The sequence below is a fragment of the Thalassophryne amazonica genome, chromosome 1 (genome assembly GCF_902500255.1).
Source record: "Thalassophryne amazonica chromosome 1, fThaAma1.1, whole genome shotgun sequence".
Taxonomy (NCBI): Eukaryota; Metazoa; Chordata; class Actinopteri; order Batrachoidiformes; family Batrachoididae; genus Thalassophryne; species Thalassophryne amazonica.
Genome location: NC_047103.1, coordinates 170,522,816 through 170,550,509, shown reverse-complemented (window position 1 = coordinate 170,550,509; position 27,694 = coordinate 170,522,816). Strand labels below are relative to the sequence as shown.

The 27,694-nt window shown below is 41.6% G+C and overlaps 1 protein-coding gene across 2 annotated transcripts in view; it reads right to left on the bottom strand.

Moving 5' to 3' along the window:
* The window catches only part of ahr2 (aryl hydrocarbon receptor 2), a 187,249-nt gene that overhangs the window by 28,362 nt on the left and 131,193 nt on the right, over window positions 1-27,694 (bottom strand). For both annotated transcript variants that reach the window (XM_034179128.1, XM_034179132.1), the window contains exons 3-4: window positions 9,771-9,943; window positions 9,583-9,672 (exon numbers count right to left, since the gene is read on the bottom strand). In XM_034179128.1, the coding sequence (XP_034035019.1) occupies window positions 9,583-9,672; window positions 9,771-9,943 (263 nt within the window). The remainder of the gene's footprint in view (window positions 1-9,582; window positions 9,673-9,770; window positions 9,944-27,694) is intronic.

Genomic DNA, 27,694 nt, shown 5'->3' with positions numbered 1-27,694 from the left:
TTTGTGCGCTCTGCCCCCTGCTGTAGGAAAGCATCATTTACCCTGACAGGATACAGTGGTCCAGTGATGAGGCAGAGGTCTTGAAATGGAAAGCAGGTTTAAATTATGGTTTTGCTTTATAAATAAAATTATTTCAGATAGAATAACTACATTAATGTAAACTTTTAAAATGTATAAAGTGACATATAACACATATCTGTTCATTTTAAAATAATGCACTAATTCTGAAGATTTGAATTTTTAACAAACCAAAGGGGATTATGGGTAACAAAGCCTCCGCTCATACTGATTGGTTGATTCATTCATTCTATGGAAAAACCAACACAAGTGAATCAATGTAACGTGTTGGTGTTTACAAATAAATGTGCTTTTGTAAAATATGTCATTTTAATCATCTGTATAAAAAAAGAAAGAAATTATCAAGATCACGCTAGACAGCGCCTATGTTCGTATGTGAAATCTGTTTGTGTGTGTTATTTTTACCGTGTGGCTGACACCACACACTGCACAACTAAACCTGTCAGATCTATGATTTGTTTTATCTCCATGTGTGGGGTCTCTCAGGTTTTGGAAACCTACAGATAATTTTAAAATCCTGCGGTTGACAACACTGTGATATAACCGATCGCCAGTAGATGGCAGTGTTCTATGTATTTTGACGCTGGTTAAAACAGACTTTTGGCATTTTTGCATAAAACAAACACAACAACAACAACATCTATAAACCCAGAGAATATATTCACGAGAGTTTTAGGCACAATATACAAAGAGTTTAATGCTGTTATCTGTGTGGAGCCTGATCAGAGCGTCTCAAATGCATTTCTTCTGTCGTGAATACCCATAATACACTGAGCACACACCATGTCCACACTAAAACCTTCAAAATTAGTGCATTACTTTAAAACTAAAACATGTATCTGATATTTTAACTTTATAAAACTTCAGATGTGACATTAATTTAAATAACTTGTCCAAAATTAGTTTGGTTAAAATTTGAACCATAAGTTAAAACTATATGCCTCTGGATGACTTGGGTGCCATTGCCAGCATATTAGTATAGGATCAAAAGAAATTAGTTTCGTTTCTTTTCGTTTCTTTTCGTTTCTTTTCTTTTCTATGACCAGTTCTTCTTTGCCTGCAGAGGATAGAGCAGTTTCTTCTGTAACCAGCTCTTCTCTGTTTTTAGAGGATTGAACTGCGTACCTAATACAAAAAATTACATCTGCAAAGACGTTAGCGGTCTAACAATTATCGGACCAAAACTTATCCGAAGACAATTGGTCCAATGATGGTTTTCAAAGTTATCTGAAAAGCTAATCCGATGATGAAAACATTATCTTCGATAATTATCTGTTAGCGGATTAGTGGAACTGTGCCCACCACTGGTATCTGGGGGTGTGTCTTACTTGTCTATGGACACTAAGGGATGCACCGATCCACAATTTTTCACTTCCAATCCAATTTTTATCAGATCCCAATACCTGAATTTGGATATCTGCCGATACTGATACTTTTCCAATCCAACACCAGAGCTCTGTTTGCTTTAACATTATTATTAACAATATTGTTGATTTTGTTGTCTATTTCTCTTTGCACGTTTTGCACCACTGAACTTACTGCTGCTGTCCCTTGTAATCATGCTTTTTCCCATGTGTATTAGTGTTTTACTCCTTGTTATTTATGTGCCTTTTTGGCTTCTTGTCTTAAATGGACTGCATTTATATAGCGCTTTTCCATCTGCATCAGAAGCAAAATGAAGCAGAATGTGAGGCATTACAATAATGGGTTAGGGATTACAATAATGTCTCACATTCACCACAATGTCAGGGTGCTGCCACCAGGAGCAACTAGGGGATTAAGGACCTTGATTATCCGGTCAGGCTGGGATTTGAACCAAGGACCCTCTGGTCTCAAGCCCAACAGCTTAACCACTAGACCATCACCTCCCCTGTGATGGGCTTGTGTATCTTGTGTTGTTATTGTGGTGTGAGACATGTCAGCATACCAAAGCACATTCCTATCAACTCCCTCCCCACACTGGAAGACATTTACACGTCCAGATGCTGCAGGAAGGCAATAGATATTTCAAAGGATGTCTCACACCCTGGACATTGTCATTTTCAGCTCATGCCATCAGGCAGGAGATACAGAATATTACAAACCAGAACAAACCGTCTAAAAAATAGTTTTTATCCAAAGGCAATCATGGCACTTAACTCTTAAAGGTGAAATAGTATGTTCAGTATGTAGTACATCTGGTCTTTTTCACCCAGTGCAACCTGTGACCGTACCATTCCTGTCCATAAACAGTGCAATTTGTTTTATATTTTTTCTTTTTAGATGTTTTATTCCTGTTCATAGTCAGTGCAATATGTTTTTATGTTTTTAAACTATTTATTACTCTTAACTCACGAGCCGAAGCACTTTCAATTTCGTTGTGACTTTGTAAAAAGTAACAATGACAATAAAAACTATCTATCTATCTATCTATCTATCTATCTATCTATCTATCTATCTATCTATCTATCTATCTATCTATCTATCTATCTATCTATCTATCTATCTATCTATCTATCTATCTATCTATCTATCTATCTATCTATCTATCTATCTATCTATCTATCTATCTATCTATCTATCTATCTATCTATCTATCTATCTATCTATCTATCTATCTATCTATCTATATTGCTGAAATGGCTATAATAAACTTGAACTTGAACTACATGAGAGATTTCTTAAAAAGGAGACCTGAAAGTTCAGCTACAATTTGCCAGAAGGTGTATCTAAGATGAAAGCCTAGATTTGTTTTGGTGAAAAAATTAAGTACTTTTATTTTTTATTGATTTTTTTATTATTTTTTAAAGCCTTAATTTTATAGACTTAAAGAGAAAATACAGCACTCTCTGTCTGTCTGTCTGTCTGTCTCTCCTCAATTTTCAATTTCAATGGAATTTTATTGACATGGGAGACACATGTTTACACTGTCAAAGCAAGTGTTACAGAGTAAAAACAAAGTCCTCTCTCTCTCTGTCCGTCTGTTTCACTCATTCTCTCTCTTTCTTCCTCTCTCGCTCTCTTTCTCTGTTGCTCGCTCTCTCTCTCTCTCTCACTCACTCGCTCTCTCTCGCTTGCGCTCTCTCTTTCTCTCTCCCTTTTTTCCTGCTGAACAAACGTGGGACTTTTTGGAAACATGAAGCCTTTCAGCTGTAAAATAAACCATAAATTTCTAAATGTATAATCACCTATGCTCACGCGCCGAACTCTGGATTAATGCTGAAGCATTCTAATGAATATTTTTTCCCATTCAGCAGACAGAATCTCTGTTTGCTTGACCTCCTCAGCTGCGATTTGAGCTAGCGTTTCATAGTGTTTCACAGCTTCGGGACACTGAAGCACCTAACTTTTCAGGACACATTTTCAGCAATAATTCAGTTCATTTTTCGGAAAATCCGTGCTCAATGAACAGACAATTTGAACCCGAGGGCTGGGTGCAAATTTGCCGCTACCTGCAGAACACTGTGGAAGAGAGCGCTCTCAAACTGCTTGGCTTCAGAACCCCTCCTCTCCTCAGGCTCGGCAGCAAACAAAGCAGAGAGCAAACAGCAGCAGTTGAGAGGTTTCACAGTGGCTCTTCTCCAGCAGTGGTGGGCACAGATAACCAAAAAATTTACTTTGATAACAGATAATCAGATAGCTGAAAAGTTATCTTTGATAAAGATAAACCGCTCAAAAATGTATTGGAAGTTACAGATAGCTGATAAATTCCAGTATTGTCTCTGGTACATTTGCAACTACTAACAAGATGAATTTGAGTTTTAACACCACAATCGCTTTTGAAAACATCAAAAGCGACAAAATACCCAAACAATGAGCCTGCAAATTTATGTTTGAACATGCTGCCCTCTGTTGGAAGCTCTTGTTTACTACACAGCTTACAGCAGCAAGCTAAGCGCAGCCACAAAGCGAGCTCTCTACCAATCATAACGCTCCGGTTAGTCATGGTGACTTATGGTTTGGTGTGAATACTGATAGAATAACTCCATTAATGTCAATTCTGTCATTTGTACAAAGTTAAAATATAACATATATCTTTTAATGTTGAATAATGCACTAATTCTGAGGTTTTGTAACAAACACAGACACATCGCAAAGGATTCTGGGTAAAAGTGCCTCTGCTAAACACTGATTGGTTCAGTCATTCATTATGTAAATGTAAACATTAATGTGACGTGTGTTGGTGTTTACAGATAAATGTGCTTTTGTAAAATATTACATTTTTTATTTGTAAAAACAGGCATTTTTACGGAGCCCTGGAAGTAGGGCTGCAGCTATCGATTATTGTAGTAATCGAGTATTCTATTGATTATTCTGGCGATTAATCGAGTAATCGGATAAAAAGTACTTTTGCGTTTTAAAACATTAACAGTCCAGGGCTCTCCCTAAGTCATGGCACAGTGTCACCGTGTCACCACGGAGACTGTCAAATTTAGTGTATCCCTTTGTGTTTTTCTGGGTAATTATTTTTTTTTCACATCTTTACAAGTTTTGGATCTTTCCTGGTGTCAGGAGCTCAGTCAAAGTCTTGACATTTTGCTGAAATGGTGATGGGATGTGGCTTTCTGTTTTTTGTTTTCCCCAACTTGTAAAATTTAACCATTTTTATTCATTTATTTATTCATTAAGGTGGTGGACTGGGTCCCTGCATGAATTTCTTTTTAACACTCCCTCTGCGATTCAGTCAATGCATTTCATTTTCTGCTGGAGGTTGAACATGCAGCCTCGCAGTCACTGGTTTATGTATTATTATTATTATTATTTTATTTGAGTTCCCGTGTTTGTGAAGCATTGTGTGTTGCCCAAAAAAAGCGAAAATTAAAAAGCGAAACACTCATTGCGAGTCACACATAAGAAAGTGCGGACTTCTTCCAGAGACTGTGGCCGGGACGGAGCTGTGTGAGGGCAGTGCTGAGCTGCTCACAACGGGCAGAGAGAGACAGCAGCCGTCCGCCGCGAGTAGACCGGCCAGCAGATGAAACTGTTTAAAAAAAAACAAAAAACACTGCTTTGCTTTAAATGCACAGCAAGCTATTTCAGATGATCAGCGTGGCCCGTCTTTTTCCTAAAAGGCTTTATTACACTCTGTTTGTCATGCTGGAAAGCTGTAGCTTTGTGCTAATTTGATTAGAGCTTGCTCTACTTCTTCTTCTGTTTGTTTTTCTGGGGGCATTACAGCGCCACACACAGGCCTGGCATATGTACTACAACGTTAAACGAAGCTTCGAGGCACAGAATTTGCCTCGAACATTTTTTGTAATCGAATTATTCGAATTACTCGACTAATCGTTTCAGCCCTACCTGGACGTGTCATCGCAAAATGTTTTGCATATGGCGAGAATGTGCGCACGTTTTATTAGTGCCATGCGCACGTTTGATGATATTGTAAAACGTGCACTCAGTATTGTCTTGACACATAAATGTTGGCTTTACACTGTGCGAGTTTTGGCCCTTTTTCAGATGATTTTTCATTCGTTCGAGAATTTTTTTGGACCGAGTTTCAGGTTAATTGCGCGTCCTGCATCGTGTAGTGTACATGGAGTAACAAGCTGCATTTAACATCTCGACCACCTCCTGATCACCGACCGTATGGTCGAATGAAAATCAAACCTGTTTGATATTATTCTGGTCGGCCGTCGTGAGGGTATCCTGCTGCTGAAGAGCAACAAGCCTCCAACCGCTCGCACTGTGCCTGTGCAAACACTGCAGAGTTGTCTTGTAATGGTTTTTTTTGTTGTTTTCTTTTCTTTTTAAACTCTGATGTCTCCCATCAAGAGTTTTTGTAAATTAAGTTTGAAAAAACTTAACTTGTGATTAAAAATATCATACAGTCTCTGTTCAGCTTCAGGAGGAATACTGCCATGAAATGCCATGAACAATACTGGCCAGTAGATGGCAGTAGAGGCCTTGAAAACTTGCCAAAACAAAATTCCAGATAATCCGTGTCTGCTAAAGTTTAAGATGCATGGAATTTAACAAACGCAAATACAATATTGTCTATAAACCCAGAGAATATATTCATGAGAGTTTTAGGCACTAGAGTTTAATGCTGTTGTCCGTGGAGCCTGAACAGAGTGACTGAAATGCATTTATCCTGTTGTGAACATATTGAGATTACCCTATCCTACCCATAATGCACTGCTGGGCACAGCATATGCTCACTAAAACCTTAAAATTAGCACATTTACTTTAAAACTAACACATATATCTGATATTTTCACTTTATAAAACTTCAGACATGACAGTAATTTTAAATAACTTGTCCAAAATTTGTTAAAATTTGAACCATAAATTAAAAATGTATGCCTCTGGATGACTTGGATGATATTGCCTGCATATGAGTATGGGGTTAAAGGAAATCATTTTTAGGTTTTTTTTTTGTAACCAGTTCTCCTTTGCCTCCAGAGGATAGAGCAGCTCCTTCTGGAAACAGCTCTCTTCTGTTTGTCGAGGGTAGAACTATACATCTGTTATGAAACTTTTAACAGGTAGGTGCTCAACTGATTTGAAATTTTAAAAATGTTTGCCGCTGTTCAGCTTTGTTTACTACGTTATCGGTCTAAAAGTTATCGGACAAAAATTTATCAGAAGATAATTAGTCTGGTAATGGTTTTTAAAGTTATCTAAAAAGATAATCCGATAATGAAAAAATGATCTCCGATAATTATCTGTTATCGGATTATTGGAACTGTGCCCACCGCTGTTCTCCGGTATCCGAAAACGTCGCGGGTTGGATCGGTATTTTCCGATATGTGAATTACGTTGGTATCGGAAGCCGATCCCAATACCGGATCGGTCGCATCCTTAATGAACACAGTGTGTAATCTGAGCACAAAGTAAGGGGTGGGCTGTATTTAATCATGGGTGTGTTTTGCCCGTGATGTGAGTTAACCTAATCAGAGTGCCTGACTCCGCCTCACACCCTCTTTGCACCTGATATTCTCCATTCCATCAGCCGAATAAGTTTTGTTGGAGTTTTATGTTCTAATATGCCTCCTTGTGTGTAAATGAGCCTGCCGATGTGAGGTGTATCCTATGAACAACCTGAAGGCTCTGTGCTCAACATCAGACCGGGTTTGTGTAGGACCATAGTGTTTCTGTCAGCAACGCACTGGCACTGCGCCATTAATAGGCTTATGAAAAGTGGAATACAATAAACTAAATAATCCAAGATTTATAAAGTTTTTTTAAATTTCTTTTACAGGGCTGTGAAATGTAAATTGTGAAATCCGACGGGGGGGGGGGGGGGGGGGGGGGGTACAGCTCTCCAGGAGCCGGGGTCTAGGGCCCTGTGGGGCCCCAGAATTAAATTTTTATCTAATGATACTGTTTCAACATCCCCTGGAAGAACAAATCTCAAACTTAGTGGATATTTAAATGATCCTATAGTCAACCTTTTATTTGACCTGTCAATGATGATGTTGAAATAACAGAATATGACGTGGAAGTCGGACCTGGAATGATTTTACTTTTAATTGTAAACCAAATTATGCATTAACTCAGAACAATTAAACTACATGAAATTTATGAAGACTGAAAAGACTTCCAGCATTTCAAAAACCACAGCTAAAGATTGAAGAATATTTGGAAAATCATGGTAAAATATCAATAACATACCTTATAGTAAAAAGTCACTTAAATTCTTGTGTAAATTCATGCAGCCTAAATCCATTCAAAGCCACAATGTCTTTTTTACAATGAACGAAAGTCTAGATTAGTGAAAAAAAAAGTCACATAATCTTGTCTAAAATCCTGTTTTAACAGCAGAATGTTTATTTTCCAGAGAGAAAAATTCTTACTGTGTTTTCCTGAGAGGGCACAGTTCACTTTTCCCGTTTCTTTGATCTTTCAGGTGTGTTGATGAAGCCAGCGACAATTCTACAGATTCTTGTCTTTATAAGACTTTTTCAAAGTCTTTCTCGCCATCTTCTCTCTGTGCGACGTCGCTCCGTAACACAGACATGCTGCACAAATCTTCTTTTAAAACTCTAAAAGTTGGGATATCCACATGCTAAGTTTAGCTTAAGTGTCACACATGAGCCACACAGCGTCGCCGCACCAACCAACCAGTCCCGCTTTATGACAACTGTCATAACAGCTACGCTCTGAGTGGCATTTTTCCTCCGTGAAACTCCACGGATCCGAGGAAACTGATTTGTATCTGTAATACACAGATCAGTGTCCGCGGACTTATAAAACTTACACGATGTCGTAAAAAAAAGAGAACGCTTTGCGATAAGCATTGTAAAAACCCAGTGATGTTCACGATTAAAGAATACATCACTAACACCTCGCCCCCCCTCCCCATGATGAAATCCGCAGATCCGCGAGATTCCGTGGATTTTAAGAGCAACAACTTGAGCCCATTCAAATTAACGATAAATATGATGCCAAGTTCATATTTCAATATTTTGTGTTACATTTGATGTTCTGCATAGGTCAAAAATATACATACATACAGTGGCTTTAATCTGTGCGCAGCAGGGAGCTCAGTTCAGGCGCCGCAGCACCATGAGACAGAGTGCAAATGTCAACTTTATTTTTCCATTACATGTTCATAAACTGGATTTTGTCTCATCATTCACCTTGGATGAATTTACTGTGTAGTGCCTTAAGAATTGTATTTTTTATGTCTCTCAACGTGTCAAGCCAGACTACTTTCAATATTTTCTTCATTTTAATTTTTAATTAATTTTGTTTGATTCTGTGCAAATGACAGAATCTCATAAAACCTCACTCTGTACAGATTTGAAACCATTTTAGAAGATGCTGTCATTTGGCAACTATCCCATCTGTGAAATCTTTCACCAACTGATCTAAAACATCAACTTATTAAATCAGTTGGTCACACTGATTGCCTAAACTCACTCATCTAATCTTATATGGAGACAGTGATTCAACACAAGTGTGGATCAGTACACTTTGGGTTTTAGGTTCACTTTTCAGGAGAAGAAGGTATGTTAACCAATCCGATTTATTTTTCCAAAGTTTCTGGGTGGAATAATGCAGTTGTGTTGCTTCAACTGGCAGTTTTGCTGTTGTATGAGCAGCTCCCACACAGAGAGCAGGCTGACCCCGCCTCCTGCACAGAGCAGAAGACAGGGACTGACGCAGCGCGACTCGTTGAAATGTGAGTTACTGAAACAAACACGCAAGTAAAAGGCGATATATTGAGGTCAGCAAAGCGATTTTTTTCATCTTTATATATTGAATGATATGTCGATACAGTACCGCAATTATCACAACAGGCCAAGACTTAATTAGATAATAATTTCCTGAATAATTAAAATGAAACTGAATGTGTGAAGAAGTTCTGTGCACCATCCTTAAATCTATAGATCTATAAAACAAAACAAAAATCCATCAAACACTGAAAGAGAAGAAGCTTTTGTTTGTTTGTTTTTGTAAAATGTGGATGACCGCCAATGGCAGATGCTGGACACCTGATGATGGCCAGGATGACTTAACAAACTGAGAAAGGATCCTAAACAGTTGAGGAAATTGTTTGGGGTTTTTTTTTCGTACCTGGTGGAAGCCAAGGTAGTCCTGGATGGTGGGTGAGGCGTAGAAGACACAACCTTCAGCCGTTACCACCAACACAAAACCATTGAGCGCCTGCATGACGAAACATACAGTATGACCAGAGTGAAGAGTTCTGCTCAGCCGAATCCACCAATTAGTGATTAGTAACCGGTCGCCTGTCACACACTCACCTGGAGCAGCAGGTCTCCCTCGGAGAAGCTGACTCCATCGATGGAGGTCACCTGGGAAGACAGGGGGGAGGAGGTGGTAGTTGTGGAGGATGGTGGGTTCTGGACGTTTCCCCTGAACATCAGGCTCCGCTCAGTGGACCAGCTGGAGCCGTTCTGCCCTTTCTTTATGGTGGCTGCAAGTCAAAGAAAACCTGTTACAATCGATTGAGTTTTGTTTTCAGATCATTTTGATTAACTCCTAAAAAACAAAACAAAACAAAACATGCAATGGGAAGGAACATCCAGTAAAAGTACAAGATCACCTCTGGGCTAAAACGAAGACCTCGACCACCTTAAATTTTAAAGTCCTTCACTGTAATTTGACACTAAACAAGCAGAAGATTTGAAAGACGGGCCAGTGGAGCTGTCAGCTTTTGTTTAGACATGGCAACAGGCATCAGGACAGGTCCGACTGCAGGGTGGAACCACACAGGAGGCTTCATCTACACTTGTTTTTAACGTGGAGTTTGGATGTAAAATTCAGTTTTGGCAAACGTCTGACAAAAATGATGCCAAGTACAATATTTTCATTTGAGTAGAGGAATATTTCTTAATTACTTTCTGATTCGTCATCAGGGGTCTTGTGCTTCATCTCTAAATTTAAGTGATAAACAGAGGAGTGAACACATTTGAAATCTCAGTGAATGCGTTAGTCAAGTGGTCACCACGGTAACAGACCGGGTCGCGGTGATTCAGATGACAGCTGAGCGTATTTGCAAACATACGAGTGAATGAAACGCAGCCAAACGCATGAAGAGAGAAAAACAGAAAGAGGAACAACACGTCTTTGTCTAGGAGCCGAGCTGCTGCCGCGTCCTGTCGTCTTACAACACCGTCACTCAACTCCTCTTCCTGCTGCATTTATCAAGTGCTGCTTATCAATGGAAGAGCAGAAAAACACGACAAAAACACGGGCTGCAGCGCCTAAAATATCTCCCCACACAGCAGAGTTAAATTCACTCTGCAGAGACTACATTTGGTCCCACTCCAAACAGAGTTAAATAAACTACTACAGTGTGAAATCAGCTCTGTCGTCTTGTCAAATCAGGTTTTTCAACTGCAATAAGGGTCATTCACCGCATGAAAAGAGTTGACTTAACATTATGACAGAGTAACTCTATCACAATGTTAAGTGTTTAACTCTGTTTGGAGTAGGACCAAATGTCGTCCCAGTAGAGTTTATTTTGCTCTTCAAAATTTACTGTACAGAGGAAGCAGCCCGTTTTTGATCAGGTCTGCAGAGAACCAGAATAGGAACCTCAGATTAGACACCAGAGTGCTTCACAACGAGTCCCAACGAAAAAGTAAGAAAAGCTCAAGAAGATCCATAGAGATCTCAGAGCAACACAATATACAAAAGACCTTTATTTATTAGAGGAAAACCCAAAACACAATGCAAAGAAAGACAGAAAGACAAGAACCCTGTTCTGTTTCTTCAGTCTGTAAAAGTTTGTAAAAATCTTGTAACTGTTAGAACGGCTCAAGCAGAGGGTCACCCCTTTGAGTCTGGTCTGCTTGAGGTTTCTTCCTCAATATCATCAGAGGGAGTTTTTTTCTTACCACTGTCACCTGCGTTCTTGCTCTAGGGGTTGGTAAGATTACACCTGACTTTGTTGTGATTTGGCGCTGTATGAAATGTAATAAACTGAAATAGAACCGTGGACAGTATACAAAGGACTGACACAAAACATGACCTCATAGAAGAACTTCAAAAACACTCATTTGCCAAGGGGGTAAAGTCCCGGTAGGACTGAGACCCACTGGCTCTACTAATAGCAGGTTCTGCTGCCAATCCTGTTTACGTGACCTCAGGCAGACAAGTGACTGTCGTGACACCTGGTGGATGACCTGGCTAGCACCAGGTCCACACTTTCATGAACATTTCATGTCACAGGCAGGGGAGTTTTGGCTTTTAGTCCTCACAGCTGGGACTGGACCCTGGAAGAGGACTAGTAGGAAACGGGGCTTACATACCAGCAGAATTTTATTTTATTACCCGAGCCCAAAAAAATATGGCCATTGGGTATTGGACAAGTTCAAAGATGGCTAACCTTGACCTATTTTAAGAGGTTAAAAAGTCACATTCGGCTTCATTCTGTTCCGTATTTTAATTCTAATTTTTTTTTTTTTTTTTTTTTTTTGGAATGGTGGAGGCAACAGCCAATCTGAGTTGAGCGGCACTGTGACGTCAGTGTCTGGTATCTCTCTGGCTCTGCAAAATGGTTTCGTTTGTGTGTGAATATAACCTCTTTCATATAGTTTGTAAAAGCTAACATGAAATAAACACTGCTAAAACTGAAAACACTGTTTTTGTAACCTGATAACACCTCTGGAGTGATTTACAAGACATTTCACAGATGTCAGCGTGCATGCTAACTTCTGCTAAAGCTCATGTGCATGTATGTGCACACACACGTCCTCCTGCAGACGCTTTCAAAATGTAAACATTGTTTATGATTGACTGATAGATAGATAAAGGGGCTTTAGTAAACATGTACAAACTGTATGCAAGACATTAACAATAAATGCATAATTTTATATACACACACACACACACACACACACACACACACACACACACACACACACACACACACACACACACACACACACACACACACACACACACACACCACACACACACACACACACACACACTCACAAAATCCTGACACCCCTAAAAATGGCCACAAGAGTAAGTGGGATGAGCCAAAGGACAGAAATTGAAGGTTTCATCCTAACTGGTAAAGATGTTTCTAAATGTGGTCATTTGATGAGTTCTGTTGTTTCAAAACATAAGCTGTAAAACATTTCGCAGTATGTGTAGAACAGAAACTAGTTCTTAAACTCCTGGATGTTTTTGTATTAGAATTTAAAAGGAGAATTAGATTTGCATGCCCTTATAATAGGCATGGGAGGGGCTAAAAGTTTGATAAACAAACATCATACACCACAATTAGCTATGAGGTTAAGATAGAAGGGAACTCAGAGCGTTCACAGATCCACCAAAACAGCAACTGTGGCCAACCGATCTACAGCAATGTTTCTGTGAAGGCTCTCAGTTGTCCAGGTGGTTTCCATAGTAGAGAAGCTTGAATCTTCAACCGGACTGGGTTGCTTGACGTGACATCCTCACGTCAAGCAACCCAGTCCGGTCGAAGATTCAAGCTTCTCTAAGATCTACAGCAATGGTTCTCAAGATCTGCTGCCCCCTGGTGGGCTGTGAAAACACTGCATAATAAAATACCTGAGTTTTGCAATAAACTTTGAAATTAATATTAAATAAAAAATGGAATCAGAAATAATAAAACCAACCAATACGATTTAAATTAAATGTTACTTTTCATTTTCAGGTTAGATGGAAAAGAGACTTTAAATTGTGTGTGTGTGTGTGTGTGTGTGTGTGTGTGTGTGTGTGTGTGTGTGTGTGTGTGTGTGTGTGTGTGAATGTGTGTGTTTGTCTGTTTGTGGCCCTGCGACAGACTGGCGTCCTGTCCTGGGTGTACCCCGCCTTGCGCTCTATGACTGCTGGGAAAGGCTCCAGCCCCCTGCAACCCTTAAATGGACTAAGCGGTTGAAGATGAGTGTGTGTTATTTTTCATTTATCTGACATAGTTTAACAAAATATTTTTGTGTTGTGTCGATCAAAGTCTTGTGTGGGCTGCAGAGATTTTTCAGATTTCAAAGTGGGACCTGGAGCTTGTAAGTTTAGGGATGATACAACCGTAATTCCAATGAAGTTGGGACGTTGTATAAAATGTAAATAAAAACAGAATACAGTGATTTGCAAATCCTCTTCAACCTATATTCAGTTGAATACACCACAAAGACAAGATATTTAATGTTCAAACTGATCAACTTTGTTGTTTTTGTGCAAATATTTGCTCATTTTGAAATGGATGCCGGCAACACGTTTCAAAAAAGCTGGGACAGGGGCAACAAAAGACTGGGAAAGTTGATGAATGCTCAAAGAGAGAACGGTTCTGGACTACATTTAGTTCTACGAGTTCTCATACATCGGGAATGTGACTATGACAAAAACCATCCAGACTTTCCCAAATCAGAACCCCTGGATCACCAGCCAGGTCCACTCACTCCTCAGGGCTCGCGACGCTGCCTTCAGGTCAGCTGACAGAGCTCTGTATAGCGCTGCCAGAGCAGACCTGAAGACAGGAGTAAAAAGAGCAAAGGTGGACCACAGGATGCAGATAGAGTCCCATCTGTCTAGCAACAACGCACGGAGGGTGTGGCAGGGGTTGTGATGCTCCAACAGCATACCTGAGTGCACCACTGGCAGAGGAGCTAAACAGCTTCTTTGCTCAGTTCGGATCTTCCCAGCTGCACTCACCTGCTCCTGCCCTCCCCCCGCCACCAACCTGGACCCCGCACCACTCCACTCACTGTAAAAGAGCATGATGTTAGGCGAGTGCTCCTTGCAGTGAACCCCAGGAAAGCTGCTGGCCCAGATGGAGTACCTGGCAAGGTGCTCAGAGCGTGTGCCAACCAGCTCGCCCCCACCTTCACCAGGATCTTCAACCTCTCCCTGGACCAAGCAGTCATCCCGTCCTGCCTGAAAACCTCCACCATAATCCCGGTGCGAAGAAGTCTCCAATCACCAGCCTGAATGATTACAGCCCGGTGGCCCTCACTCCAGTAATCATGAAGTGCTTTGAGAGACTGGTTCTTCAGCACATCAAGGACCACCTCCCCCCAGACCTCGACCCTCACCAGTTTGCATACAGTGCAAATAGATCCACAGAGGACACCATCGCTGTAGCTCTCCACTCTGCTCTAAACCACCTGGAGTAGCCGCAGAGCTACGTCCGAATGCTCTTTGTGGATTATAGTTTTGCCTTCAACACAATAATCCTGGACAGACTCACCACAAAACTGGACACTCTCAGCTTCCACCCTCTCACATGCGCCTGGATTAAAGACTTTCTTTCCAACCGTCCCCAGACTGTGAGACTTGGCCCCGACCTCTCCTCCACCTGCACGCTGAGCATCGGCACTCCACAGGGCTGCGTGCCGAGCCCCCTCCTCTATTGCCTTTACACCTATGACTGCAGACCGGCCCACAAGAACAACCTTATCGTCAAGTTTGCAGGCGATAACACAGTGGTCGGCCTCATCTCGGGAGTTGATGAGGCTGCCTACAGAGAGGAGATCCGGCAGCTGGCAGCCTGGTGCTCAGAGAACAATCTCGCTCTCAACACTAGGAAGACCAGGGAGACCATCATTGACTTCAGGAAACACTGCACCGACAATGCCCCCCTTCTCCTCAACGGCGAGTGTGTGGAAAGGGTCAACACCTTCAGGTATCTCGGCATTCTCATCTCAGACTGCATCTCCTGGCCCGTCAACACCTCCTCTATCCTCAAGAAGGCTCGGCAGCGGCTACACTTCCTGAGAGTCCTCAGGGAGTGCAACCTCAATACCGACCTGCTGCTGGCCTTCTACCGCTCATCCATTGAGAGCCTGCTGACATACTGCATCACAGTATGGTTTGGCAGCTCCACCGCTGCTGACAGGGAGAGAATGCAGAGGGTTGTAAAGGCAGCACAGAAGATCATCGGCCGCCCTCTTCTCTCCATGTTGCCCTGTTTGACCTGTTGCACTCAGGGAGGCGCTACAGGCTCACAAGGACAAAAACAAATACACTGAAAAACAGTTTCTTCCCCAAAGCCATAACCACATTGAACTCTATCATGCAATGATCCTCCTCGTGCAATCCTAACCATGTGCAATAACCTAATCACCCATGGACAATATACATTTCTGTGCAATATATTTATATCCCAAACCGCACCTTGCATTAGTGTCAACTGTATATATATATATATATACACTCAACCAAAAATATAAACGCAACACTTTTGGTTTTGCTCCCATTTTGTATGAGATGAACTCAAAGATCTAAAACTTTTTCCACATACACAATATCACCATTTCCCTCAAATATTGTTCACAAACCAGTCTAAATCTGTGATAGTGAGCACTTCTCCTTTGCTGAGATAATCCATCCCACCTCACAGGTGTGCGATACCAAGATGCTGATTAGACACCATGATTAGTGCACAGGTGTGCCTTAGACTGCCCACAATAAAAGGCCACTCTGAAAGATGCAGTTTTGTTTTATTGGGGGGGGGGGGGGGGGAGGAGAATACCAGTCAGTATCTGGTGTGACCACCATTTGCCTCATGCAGTGCAACACATCTCCTTCGCATAGAGTTGATCAGGTTGTCGATTGTGTCCTGTGGAATGTTGGTCCACTCCTCTTCAATGGCTGTGCGAAGTTGCTGGATATTGGCAGGAACTGGTACACGCTGTCGTATACGCCGGTCCAGAGCATCCCAAACATGCTCAATGGGTGACATGTCCGGTGAATATGCTGGCCATGCAAGAACTGGGACATTTTCATCTTCCAAGAATTGTGTACAGATCCTTGCAACATGGGGCTGTGCATTATCCTGCTGCAACATGAGGTGATTTTCTTGGATGTATGGCACAACAATGGGCCTCAGGATCTCGTCACAGTATCTCTGTGCATTCAAAATGCCATCAATAAAATGCACCTGTGTTCTTCGTCCATAACAGACGCCTGCCCATACCATAACCCCACCGCCACCATGGGCCACTCGATCCACAACACTGACATCAGAAAACTGCTCACCCACACGACGCCACACACGCTGTCTGCCATCTGCCCTGGACAGTGTGAACCGGGATTCATCCGTGAAGAGAACACCTCTCCAACGTGCCAAACGCCAGCGAATGTGAGCATTTGCCCACTCAAGTCGGTTACGACAACGAACTGGAGTCAGGTCGAGACCCTGATGAGGACGATGAGCATGCAGATGAGCTTCCCTGAGATGGTTTCTGACAGTTTGTGCAGAAATTCTTTGGTTATGCAAACCGTTTGTTTCAGCAGCTGTCCGAGTGGCTGGTCTCAGACGATCTTGGAGGTGAACATGCTGGATGTGGAGGTCCTGGGCTGGTGTGGTTACACGTGGTCTGCGGTTGTGAGGCTGGTTGGATGTACTGCCAAATTCTCTGAAACTCCTTTGGAGACGGCTTATGGTAGAGAAATGAACATTCAATACACGAGCAACAGCTCTGGTTGACATTCCTGCTGTCAGCATGCCAATTGCATGCTCCCTCAAATCTTGCGACATCTGTGGCATTGTGCTGTGTGATAAAACTGCACCTTTCAGAGTAGCCTTTTATTGTGGGCAGTCTAAGGCACACCTGTGCACTAATCATGGTGTCTAATCAGCATCTTGATATGGCACACCTGTGAGGTGGGATGGATTATCTCAGCAAAGGAGAAGTGCTCACTATCACAGATTTAGACTGGTTTGTGAACAATATTTGAGGGAAATGGTGACATTGTGTATGTGGAAAAAGTTTTAGATCTTTGAGTTCATCTCATACAAAATGGGAGCAAAACCAAAAGTGTTGCGTTTATATTTTTGAGTATATATATATATATATATATATATATATATACGTGGTCTATTAGATAATAAACCGACCCTTTTTTTTTTTTTAATATATGGATTTGAATGACGTGCGATTACACCAATCATGCTTGAACCCTCGTGATCATGCGTGAGTTTTTTCACGCGTGTCGGTGACGTCATTTCCCTGTGGGCAGGCCTTTAGTGAGATGTCGTCCCGCCCTCTCGGCTGAATTCCTTTGTTTCACACGCTGCTCGAGACGGCGCGCGTTGCTTTATCAAAATTTTTTCTGGACCTGTGAGGAATATCCGAGTGGACACTATTCGAGAAATTAAGCTGGTTTTCGGTGAAAAGTTTAACAGCTGATGAGAGATTATGGGGTGTTTCTGTCGGTGTAAGGACTTCCCACGCAGCGGGATGTCGTGCAGCGCTTCCCGGCGCCGTCGTCGGCCTGTTTCGACCTGAAAACATCCTAATTTAAGGCTTAATTCACCCAGGACGTCGTGAGAGAACAGAGAAGATTCAGAAGAGGCCGGCATGAGGACTTTATGCGGACATTCCACTGTGTCCGCATAAATTCGCCGAGTCGTTTCCGTGACGACTCGGCAAATCTGTGTGTGCCGCGACAGGAAAAACACCTCCGTGTTGAAAACCATTTGTAAAATTCAGGCGGCTTTTGATGGCTTTCAACAAGTGAGTAACTGAGAAATTGTTTAACAGCTTGGGCATGTTCCAACTTGCCCGTTAAGGTTTCCAACGGAGGTGTTTTTCCTGTTGCGACCCCCCGCGGTCGGGTCCGGCCCGACATGCGACTCTGCCGGCACGTTCTTTCATTACAAAATGTCCGTTAACAATAGAATGTCTGAATAAACTCCTCATGCCGACTTCTTCTGAAAGTTCTCTGTTCTCTGACGACTTACTGGGTCAACAGAGCCTGAAATGTGGAAGTTTTCAACTTGAAACGGTGAGACGCTGCCGCCTCGAAGCGCAGATCGCCATCAGGCGCCGTGGGCCGTCCTTAAAGCAACAGTTACAGACCAAAATCTCTCATTAGTCGTTAAAATTTTTACCGAAAACCAGCTGAATTTATCGAATGGTGTCCACTCAGTTGTGCCTTACAGTTTTGAAAAAATTTTTATCAAACAAAGCAGCAGTCTCTGAGCAATTCCTAAACAATGAAAAAACGACGAGAGGGTGGGCGACTCCTCACTCAAAGACTGCCCACAGGCGAATGACGTAACCGACAGGCGTGAAAAAACTCTCGCATGCCCACGAGGATTCAAGCATGTCTGATGTAATCACACGTGATTCAAATCCATATGGTTTTTGAAAAAAATAATAAGGTCGGATACTTTTCTAATAGACCTCGTATATATATATATTTTTTTTTTTTTTTTTTTTCCCTTACATTGTTGAATTTTTTTCTCTATATCTTGTTTTTGATATATATTCTTGCACTATTTTATCTTTTTTTTTTGCCCTATTTTATTTTTATTCTACTTTATTTTTATTCTGTTTTATTGCAATGAAACTGGATTGCCCTAATCTCGTTGTACCAATGTATAATGACAATAAAAGGCATTCTGATTCTGAAGAACACAAAATTGGAAACATGTGAGTGTCATGATTGGGTATATAAGGAGCATCCCCAAAAGGCTCAGCCATTCACAAGCAAAGATGGGGTGAGGATCACCACTTTATGAACAACTGCTTGAAAACAATAGTCCAACAGTTTAAGAACAATGTTTCTCAACATTCAATTGCAAGGAATTTAGGGATTCCATCATCTACAGTCCATAATATAATCAGAAGATTTAACGAATCTGGTGAACTTTCTACACATAAGCAGCAAGGCTGAAAACCAACATTGAATGCCTGTGACCTTCGATCCTTCAGGCGGCACTGCATTAAAAACTGACATCATTGTGTAAAGGATCGTACCGCGTGGGCTCAGGAACACTTCAGAAAACCATTGTCAGTTAACTCAGTTCGTCACTACATCTACAAGTGCAAGTTAAAACTCTACCATCCAAAGTGAAAGCCAAACATCAACAACATCCAGAAACGCCACCGCCTTCTCTGAGCCTGAGCTCATTTGAAATGGACAGACACAAAGTGGAAAAGTGTGCTGTGGTCTGATGAGTCCACATTTCAAATTGTTTTTGGAAATCATGGACGTTGTGTCCTCTGGAAAAAAGATGAAAAAGACCATCCAGATTGTTACCAGCGCAAAGTTCAAAAGCCAGCATCTGTGATGGTATGGGGGTGTGTTAGTGCCCATGGCATGGACAACTTACACATCTGTGATGGCACCATCAATGCTGAAAGGTACATCCAGGTTTTGGAGCAACACATGCTGCCATCCAAGCAACATCTTTTTCAGGGACGTCCCTGCTTATTTCAGCAAGACAATGCCAAGCCACATTCTGCACGTGTTACAACAGCGTGGCTTCGTAGTAAAAGAGTGCGGGTACTAGACTGGCCTGCCTGCAGTCCAGACCTGTCGCCCATTGAAAATGTGTGGCGCATTATGAAGCTCAAAATACGACAACGGAGACCCCGGACTGTTGAACAACTGAAGTCGTACATCAAACAAGAATGGGAAAGAATTCCACCTACGAGGTCTGTTAGAAAAGTATCAGACCTTTTTATTTTTTGCAACAACTATATGGATTTGAATCATGTGTGCTTGCATCAGCCAAGCTTGAACCTTCGTGCGCATGCGTGAGTTTTTTCACGGCTGTCGGTTGCTTCATTCGCCTGTGGGCAGGCTTTGAGCACTGTGAGCACTGGTCCACCCCCCTCGTCAGATTTTTATTGTCAGTGAAATGGTTGAGAGGCTGCCGCTTTATTCCATGAATTTTTTTTCAGAAACTGTTAGAGACAGCCAGTTGGAAACCATTCAAAAGATTCAGATGGATTTCGGTGAAGATTCTGTCGGCGTCACACGGATTAAGGAGTTTTAAAACCTTTTAAAGACGGCCCACAGCGGCGGAGGGCGTGCGGCGCACCGAGCAGCCATTGACAGGCTGGAACGACCAGATCATTTCTAAACTGAATGCTGTGTTGATCCGGGACATTGTGTGACGACCACAGAAATGGCAAGAGAGCTGGACATAGCACTTTTGCGGCACATTCCAGTGTTACAGGAGATTTTGTAATGAAAGATGTGCGGAGGATTTTGCACTTCGGCACAGAGCCGACGCGCTCAACAAAAAAAATGCTCAACAGAAAGACACCTCCTTGTTGGAAACCATTCGTAAGATTCAGGTGGCTTTCGGTGGCTTTTCAGTTGAGTGAGTATCCGAGAAATTGTTTAACAGCTGGGCATGTTCCAACTTGTCCTGTGAGACTTCCAACACGGAGGTGTTGTTTGTCCAGCGGCTGTGAGCGGCTGCATCCCGACGCGCGAATCCGTCCCCACGTCTTTCATTACAAAATCTCCTTTAACAGTGGAATGTGCCAATAAAGTGCTGATCCCGACCTCTTCTGAAACTTCTCTGCTAGTCACACGACGTCCTGCATCAACAGAGCCTTAAATTTGAAAGTGATCTGCTCGTTCCAGCCTGTTGATGGCCGCTCGGGGCGCGATGCGCCCTCCGCCGCCGTGGGCCGTTTTTAATCCAGTTTTAATGGTCCTTAATCCGTGTGATACCGACAGAATCTTCACCGAAATCCATCTGAATCTTTCGAATGGTTTCCAACTGGCTGTCTCTAACAGTTTCTGAAAAAAAATTCATGGAGCAAAGCGGCAGCCTCTCAGCCATTTCACTGACAATAAAAATCCGACGAGGGGGGTGGACCAGTGCTCACTCAAAGCCTGCCCACAGGCGAATGACGCAACCGACAGGCGTGAAAAAACTCACGCATGCGCACGAAGGTTCAAGCTTGTCTGATGCAAGCGCACATGATTCAAATCCATATACTTTTTGAAAAAAATAAAAAGGTCGGATACTTTTCTAACAGACCTCGTATATGAAGACAACACATAATTTGGGCAAAATTATGAAACACTTCCATAAATGAACAAACACAAAGTCCCCACACAGTGAGTCTGTGCACAGAGACTACACACAGTGAGTCCGTGCACAAAGACTGCATCTTCTGGCAGTCAAAACCTGGAACCAACCATTCAAAGCCAGGCTCAATGTTTTCATCCTTTCATAACAATAACTGATATTTCACAAACATATGAACCAAACCCCGTCTCTGACATCATTTAAAGGTTCACTTTTCCACCAAGTTCAATGACTTCAGTTCATTGCTTTTTCTGCTGCGTTCACATGTCGGCTGTAAACGGGAGGCGGTAAGCTACATCGATGCTCTACTGCTTTCAATAAGAGGACAGCAGACCATTCTTGCACAGCTGGCTGTGGGCACAACAACTGCGCAGCATGATGCCACTCGCTGTCAAAAGCTAAATATTTTCAACTTTTATCGAACACCATTGCGACAAGAACAAACCGGATGTTGCTTTAACTTCAATGAGGAGAAAAAATAACCAGCGACAGAGAGATTACCTTGTTTTAATTTGGTAAACGTGAAGAATTAGTTATACGGGCAGCACGGTGGCTTAGTGATTAGCACTGTTGCCTCATAGCAAGGTCACGGGATCGATTCCCACATGTGGCCTTTCTGTGTGGCTTTTGCATGTTCTCTCGTGTTAAATTAAAATACGTAGAGCTCTATATGGAGCACTTTAAAAATATGTACAGAAGGAACACTTTAACAACGCATGCAGGCAAGCAAGATTTACAATAGCAGATGAGTGTGTGTGTGTGTGTGTATTATATATATATATATATATATATATATATATATATATATATTATATATATATATAATACGCCTTGGGGTTCCCCGGAGGAGCTGGAGGAGGTGTGTGTGGATCGGGAGGTCTGGGCGTCTTTGCCTGAGCTGCTGCCCGACTCCGGATAAAGCGGAAGAAAATGGATGGATGATATATATATATATATATATATATATATATATATTTTTTTTTTATATATATATATATATATATATATATATATATATATATATTTACAGTTTGATTTATTTCATTATTTAGGTTTTTTTTTAATTTGATATTTCTTCAGCACTGGGTGGGTATTGGACTGCAAATATTCGGTGATATAATTAAGTTGTCATTTCTTTAATACATGACTAGACAGATGGGGGTACGAATCTACAACCCCTGGCAAAAATGATGGAATCACCGGCCTCGGAGGATGTTCATTCAGTTGTTTAATTTTGTAGAAAAAAGCAGATCACAGACATGACACAAAACTAAGGTCATTTCAAATGGCAACTTTCTGGCTTTAAGAAACACTATAAGAAATCAGGAAAAAAAATTGTGGCAGTCAGTAACGGTTACTTTTTTAGATCAAGCAGAGAGAAAAAACATGGAATCACTCAATTCTGAGGAAAAAATGATGGAATCATGAAAAACAAAAGAACGCTCCAACACATCACTAGTATTTTGTTGCACCACCTCTGGCTTTTATAACAGCTTGCAGTCTCTGAGGCATGGACTTAATGAGTGACAAACAGTACTCTTCATCAATCTGGCTCCAACTTTCTCTGATTGCTGTTGCCAGATCAGCTTTGCAGGTTGGAGCCTTGTCATGGACCATTTTCTTCAACTTCCACCAAAGATTTTCAATTGGATTAAGATCCGGACTATTTGCAGGCCATGACATTGACCCTATGTGTCTTTTTGCAAGGAATGTTTTCACAGTTTTTGCTCTATGGCAAGATGCATTATCATCTTGAAAAATGATTTCATCATCCCCAAACATCCTTTCAATTGATGGGATAAGAAAAGTGTCCAAAATATCAACGTAAACTTGTGCATTTATTGATGATGTAATGACAGCCATCTCCCCAGTGCCTTTACCTGACATGCAGCCCCATATCATCAATGACTGTGGAAATTTACATGTTCTCTTCAGGCAGTCATCTTTATAAATCTCATTGGAACGGCACCAAACAAAGGTTCCAGCATCATCACCTTGCCCAATGCAGATTCGAGATTCATCACTGAATATGACTTTCATCCAGTCATCCACAGTCCACGATTGCTTTTCCTTAGCTCATTGTAGCCTTGTTTTTTTCTGTTTAGGTGTTAATGATGGCTTTCGTTTAGCTTTTCTGTATGTAAATCCCATTTCCTTTAGGTGGTTTCTTACAGTTCGGTCACAGACGTTGACTCCAGTTTCCTCCCATTCGTTCCTCATTTGTTTTGTTGTGCATTTTCGATTTTTGAGACATATTGCTTTAAGTTTTCTGTCTTGACGCTTTGACGTCTTCCTTGGTCTACCAGTATGTTTGCCTTTAACAACCTTCCCATGTTGTTTGTATTTGGTCCAGAGTTTAGACACAGCTGACTGTGAACAACCAACATCTTTTGCAACATTGCTTGATGATTTACCCTCTTTTAAGAGTTTGATAATCCTCTCCTTTGTTTCAATTGACATCTCTCGTGTTGGAGCCATGATTCATGTCAGTCCACTTGGTGCAACAGCTCTCCAAGGTGTGATCACTCCTTTTTAGATGCAGACTAACGAGCAGATCTGATTTGATGCAGGTGTTAGTTTTGGGGATGAAAATTTACAGGGTGATTCCATAATTTATTCCTCAGAATTGAGTGAGTCCATATTTTTTTTTCCCTCTGCTTGGTCTAAAAAAGTAACCGTTACTGACTGCCACAATTATTTTTCCTGATTTCTTATAGTGTTTCTTAAAGCCAGAAAGTTGCCATTTGAAATGACTGTAGTTTTGTGTCATGTCTGTGATCTGCTTTTTTTCTACAAAATTAAACAACTGAATGAACATCCTCCGAGGCCGGTGATTCCATAATTATTGCCAGGGGTTGTGTAAGTGTTGACTTCTTCCTACTCATTTTCGAGCACCGTTTCTTGGTTGATGCATGGTTTTTTTGTTTTTTTTTTGCAGATTATTTTTTCTTTGTTTTCTTTGATTGAAATAAATTAAGTTTAAAGAGAGAAATTAAGTTTTAGGATCACAAAAACGCAATTTTTTAAAGATTATTAATTTGTCCCTCAACAAGCTCAATTTCTTTATAAAATGATCAACCTCCAAACCAATATGTGTAATTTTCCTCCATGAATTGTGGGTCATTTGAGCGTCTTTTGCTGACTCCATGTTGTGAAGTTGGTCACATGTGCAGACTTTTCTGCCAAACATGGCAGCACAGTGGCTTAGTGGTTAGCACTGTTGCCTCACAGCAAGAAAGTCATGGAATCGATTTCGACCTGTGGCCTTTCTTTGTGGAGTTTGCATGTTCTCCCCGTGTTTGCGTGGGTTTCCTCCAGGTGCTCCGGTTTAGTCCCATTTTTAAAGACATACAGGTTACGTGAATTGGAAACTTTATAATTGCCCAGGTCTCCATTGCAAAAGACATCTTCATCTCAATGGGACTGGTTAAATAAAGGTTAAATTAAAATTAAAACATATTTGATCCATGATCGGAATGTAATCAGTGGGCACACTGCAAAAAATATTCAAATATGACGGGAGAGGAAGGTGTGAAAGCGGAAAAGTGACAAATCACAGCCTTTTGGGGTCTTCATCATTTAGCAGGTGCATGGGTTTATCACACCCAGGGATATGTGTGAAATTTAACACCATATTACAGCGCAGACAGCAAGCAGCATTTTGTTAATAATCACCGGCCTTGAATTGGGCACGTCCAGACTGCTCTGTCCAGCACAGGGGTTTTTAATGGAAATACATTGCGATCAGATGGGACGTTTTGTCCAATGTGAGCGAAAATCGGTTATACAAAATCTGGTACATATGGTGTTTATTACATGGAAAACCATACAAAAGCATTGGGACTGTTGCTTTTGTCCAGTGAGTGCAAATATCTCGTTGATACAATGAGGGTTTAGGCGAGTTTTACTCTACTGGTTACTTCAGTAATTAAAACAACTGGTCTGGATGATTCCTTAAATAACTGACTAATTATCCTCAAAGAAAACTAGATTTTGCACACCTTTACAGAGTAACACCGGCTGACACGTTTATTCATCACGGTCAGAATTCTGACATTTTCACATCATGCCTCTGTGCACATGTGTTTGGACATTCATGTACATTTACTGCAAAGATGATGGAGATCCAGGGACACTCTGTAATCCTACTGCAGATCAGTACTGTATCATGTTCATGAGAATGCTAAGTGTGAGATGACAGATCTTCGTGATGTCACAAAGCAAGAATGTGAGAATCCAAAGAAACCAAAGACAACGGTTTCCCACAATGGAAAAAGAAAAAATTTAGATCGAGTTCACCACAGTGAGTCTCCGTCACGAAATCGGTGTGCTGTGACGTCCAGAGCGCTTCACTGCAGTTTTACAGAAATTTTCCAACACTGCATTGGGATCGTGTCCATGTCTGCATCCACTCAGAATGGATGCAGACTCCTTGGAAACAGTTTGATCTCAGACTGAATGCAGATTAAAGGTGGGACCCTGAGCCAGACAACATGCTGAAGCTTTAATCCTTAAACTGAGACAAACAGAGGTTATCATGTATGTGTTAAACAAATCTATTTATAAAGCACTTTAAAAGATTTTTTAATAATTATTAATAGTAGTAGTAGTAGTAATAGTAGTAGTATAATAGTACGCGGAGCAGAAAATCTTAGCAGGTAATGGAACCGTCATGCCATTTTTTTTACCAGGCTGCTTTGTGGAGCATCCTGAGAATTCACATCATCACCACTAAGTTTTTGGATGTCGCACGAGAACTGCGAGTGCTGTATGCAGTAGAGGTGGAGTCTCTGATTTCTTCCCAAAGAATTCTGGGATTTGTTTTGGCTCTAACTCTTTTCAAAGTTTGTAGCATGTGTCAGATTAGACTTGAGTCCAGGGTCCTAGACTTTGCAGACAATGTTGCGCTCTCTGTAGAATCAGTGTATGATATGATTTTAGTGCTTCAGTGACTGGACACAACGAAGGCCATACCCTTGTAACACCTGGATGTAGGTCGGGACATGTGGGAGGTTCCATGAGGTGGTGGATGCAGGAACACAGCCTGACCTTTAAGGGGACTTTCACACCAGAGGTCTGGCCCAGATCCAAGTGCACGTGACCCCAAAGTCCCATAGTGTGAACATCAAATAACTGCTGGGACTTTGAGCAGATGAAAACAATCACAACTGGATGTCACACACAAAAAAAATGTCAAGATTTTTGGAAAAACTACAGTGCAGGCTGCATAATGATGAGGTATGATGATGTCAGTGCACAGCAATGTGAAAGATACCCATAAGAAGGAATCAAACTCAGGCACGCTACGAGGCAACTGTACCTAAAAGCTTAAAATACACCAAAGTTTATTATAAATAAAACTGAAAAAGGAACAAAATCTCATCTGTGAAAAGCAGGAACAAGTAGGCCTAAAAAGAGTAGCACAGTTTTCTAAATAACTGATTTAAATGATCATCATAAAAGCAATTTGAATTCTTTGACTCCAAAAATAGGTTGTTTATTAGGGTTGATCTGTGTCCCTGGTTTTTTATTTATTTATTTATTTATTTTGGTTTCACTGTTGCCTTAATGTGTTGTTTTTCTGAGGGGGGGGGCTTTGTGCCAGACACAAAGTGCACCATCCTGAAATGAAAGCTGGGAGCTGATGCGCCGCAGGATACTCCTGCTTCATGTCTTATTATGAAGCTCTGGAGACGAGGAGGAGGAGGAGGGCTGATGGTGCACACGGCTGTCTGATTTTACGAGGTTCTGGCAGTCAGTAGGATTCAGCTGTTCCTTGTTAAAGTACCGTGTTGGGAGATAAATGCAGTGGGATGTTACCACGTCACAAACAGGTCTGGGAGTTCCCCAGGGAACCAAACACAGCACTCTCAGCCTTTATTTGGTTTGACTTCAGATTTTTTTTTTCTTCTTCTGAATGTGTATTTGTCTGCCCACAACAAGATCTAAAAATCTGCTCAGTGGATTTCCATCATATCAATCAACCATCAACTTTTTTCTTATATAGCGCCAAATCACAACAAACAGTTGCCCCAAGGCGCTCCATATTGTAAGGCAAGGCCATACAATAATTATGAAAAACCCCAACGGTCAAAACGACCCCCTATGAGCAAGCACTTGGCAACAGTGGGAAGGAAAAACTCCCTTTTAACAGGAAGAAACCTCCAGCAGAACCAGGCTCAGGGAGGGGCAGTCTTCTGCTGAGACTGGTTGGGGCTGAGGGAAAAAACCAGGAAAAAGACATGCCGTGAAGGGGGGCAGAGATCGATCACTAATGATTAAATGCAGAGTGATGCATACAGAGCAAAAAGAGAAAGAAACAGTGCATCATGGGAACCCCCCCACAATCTACGTCTAAAGCAGCATAACCAAGGGATGGTCCAGGGTCACCCGATCCAGCCCTAA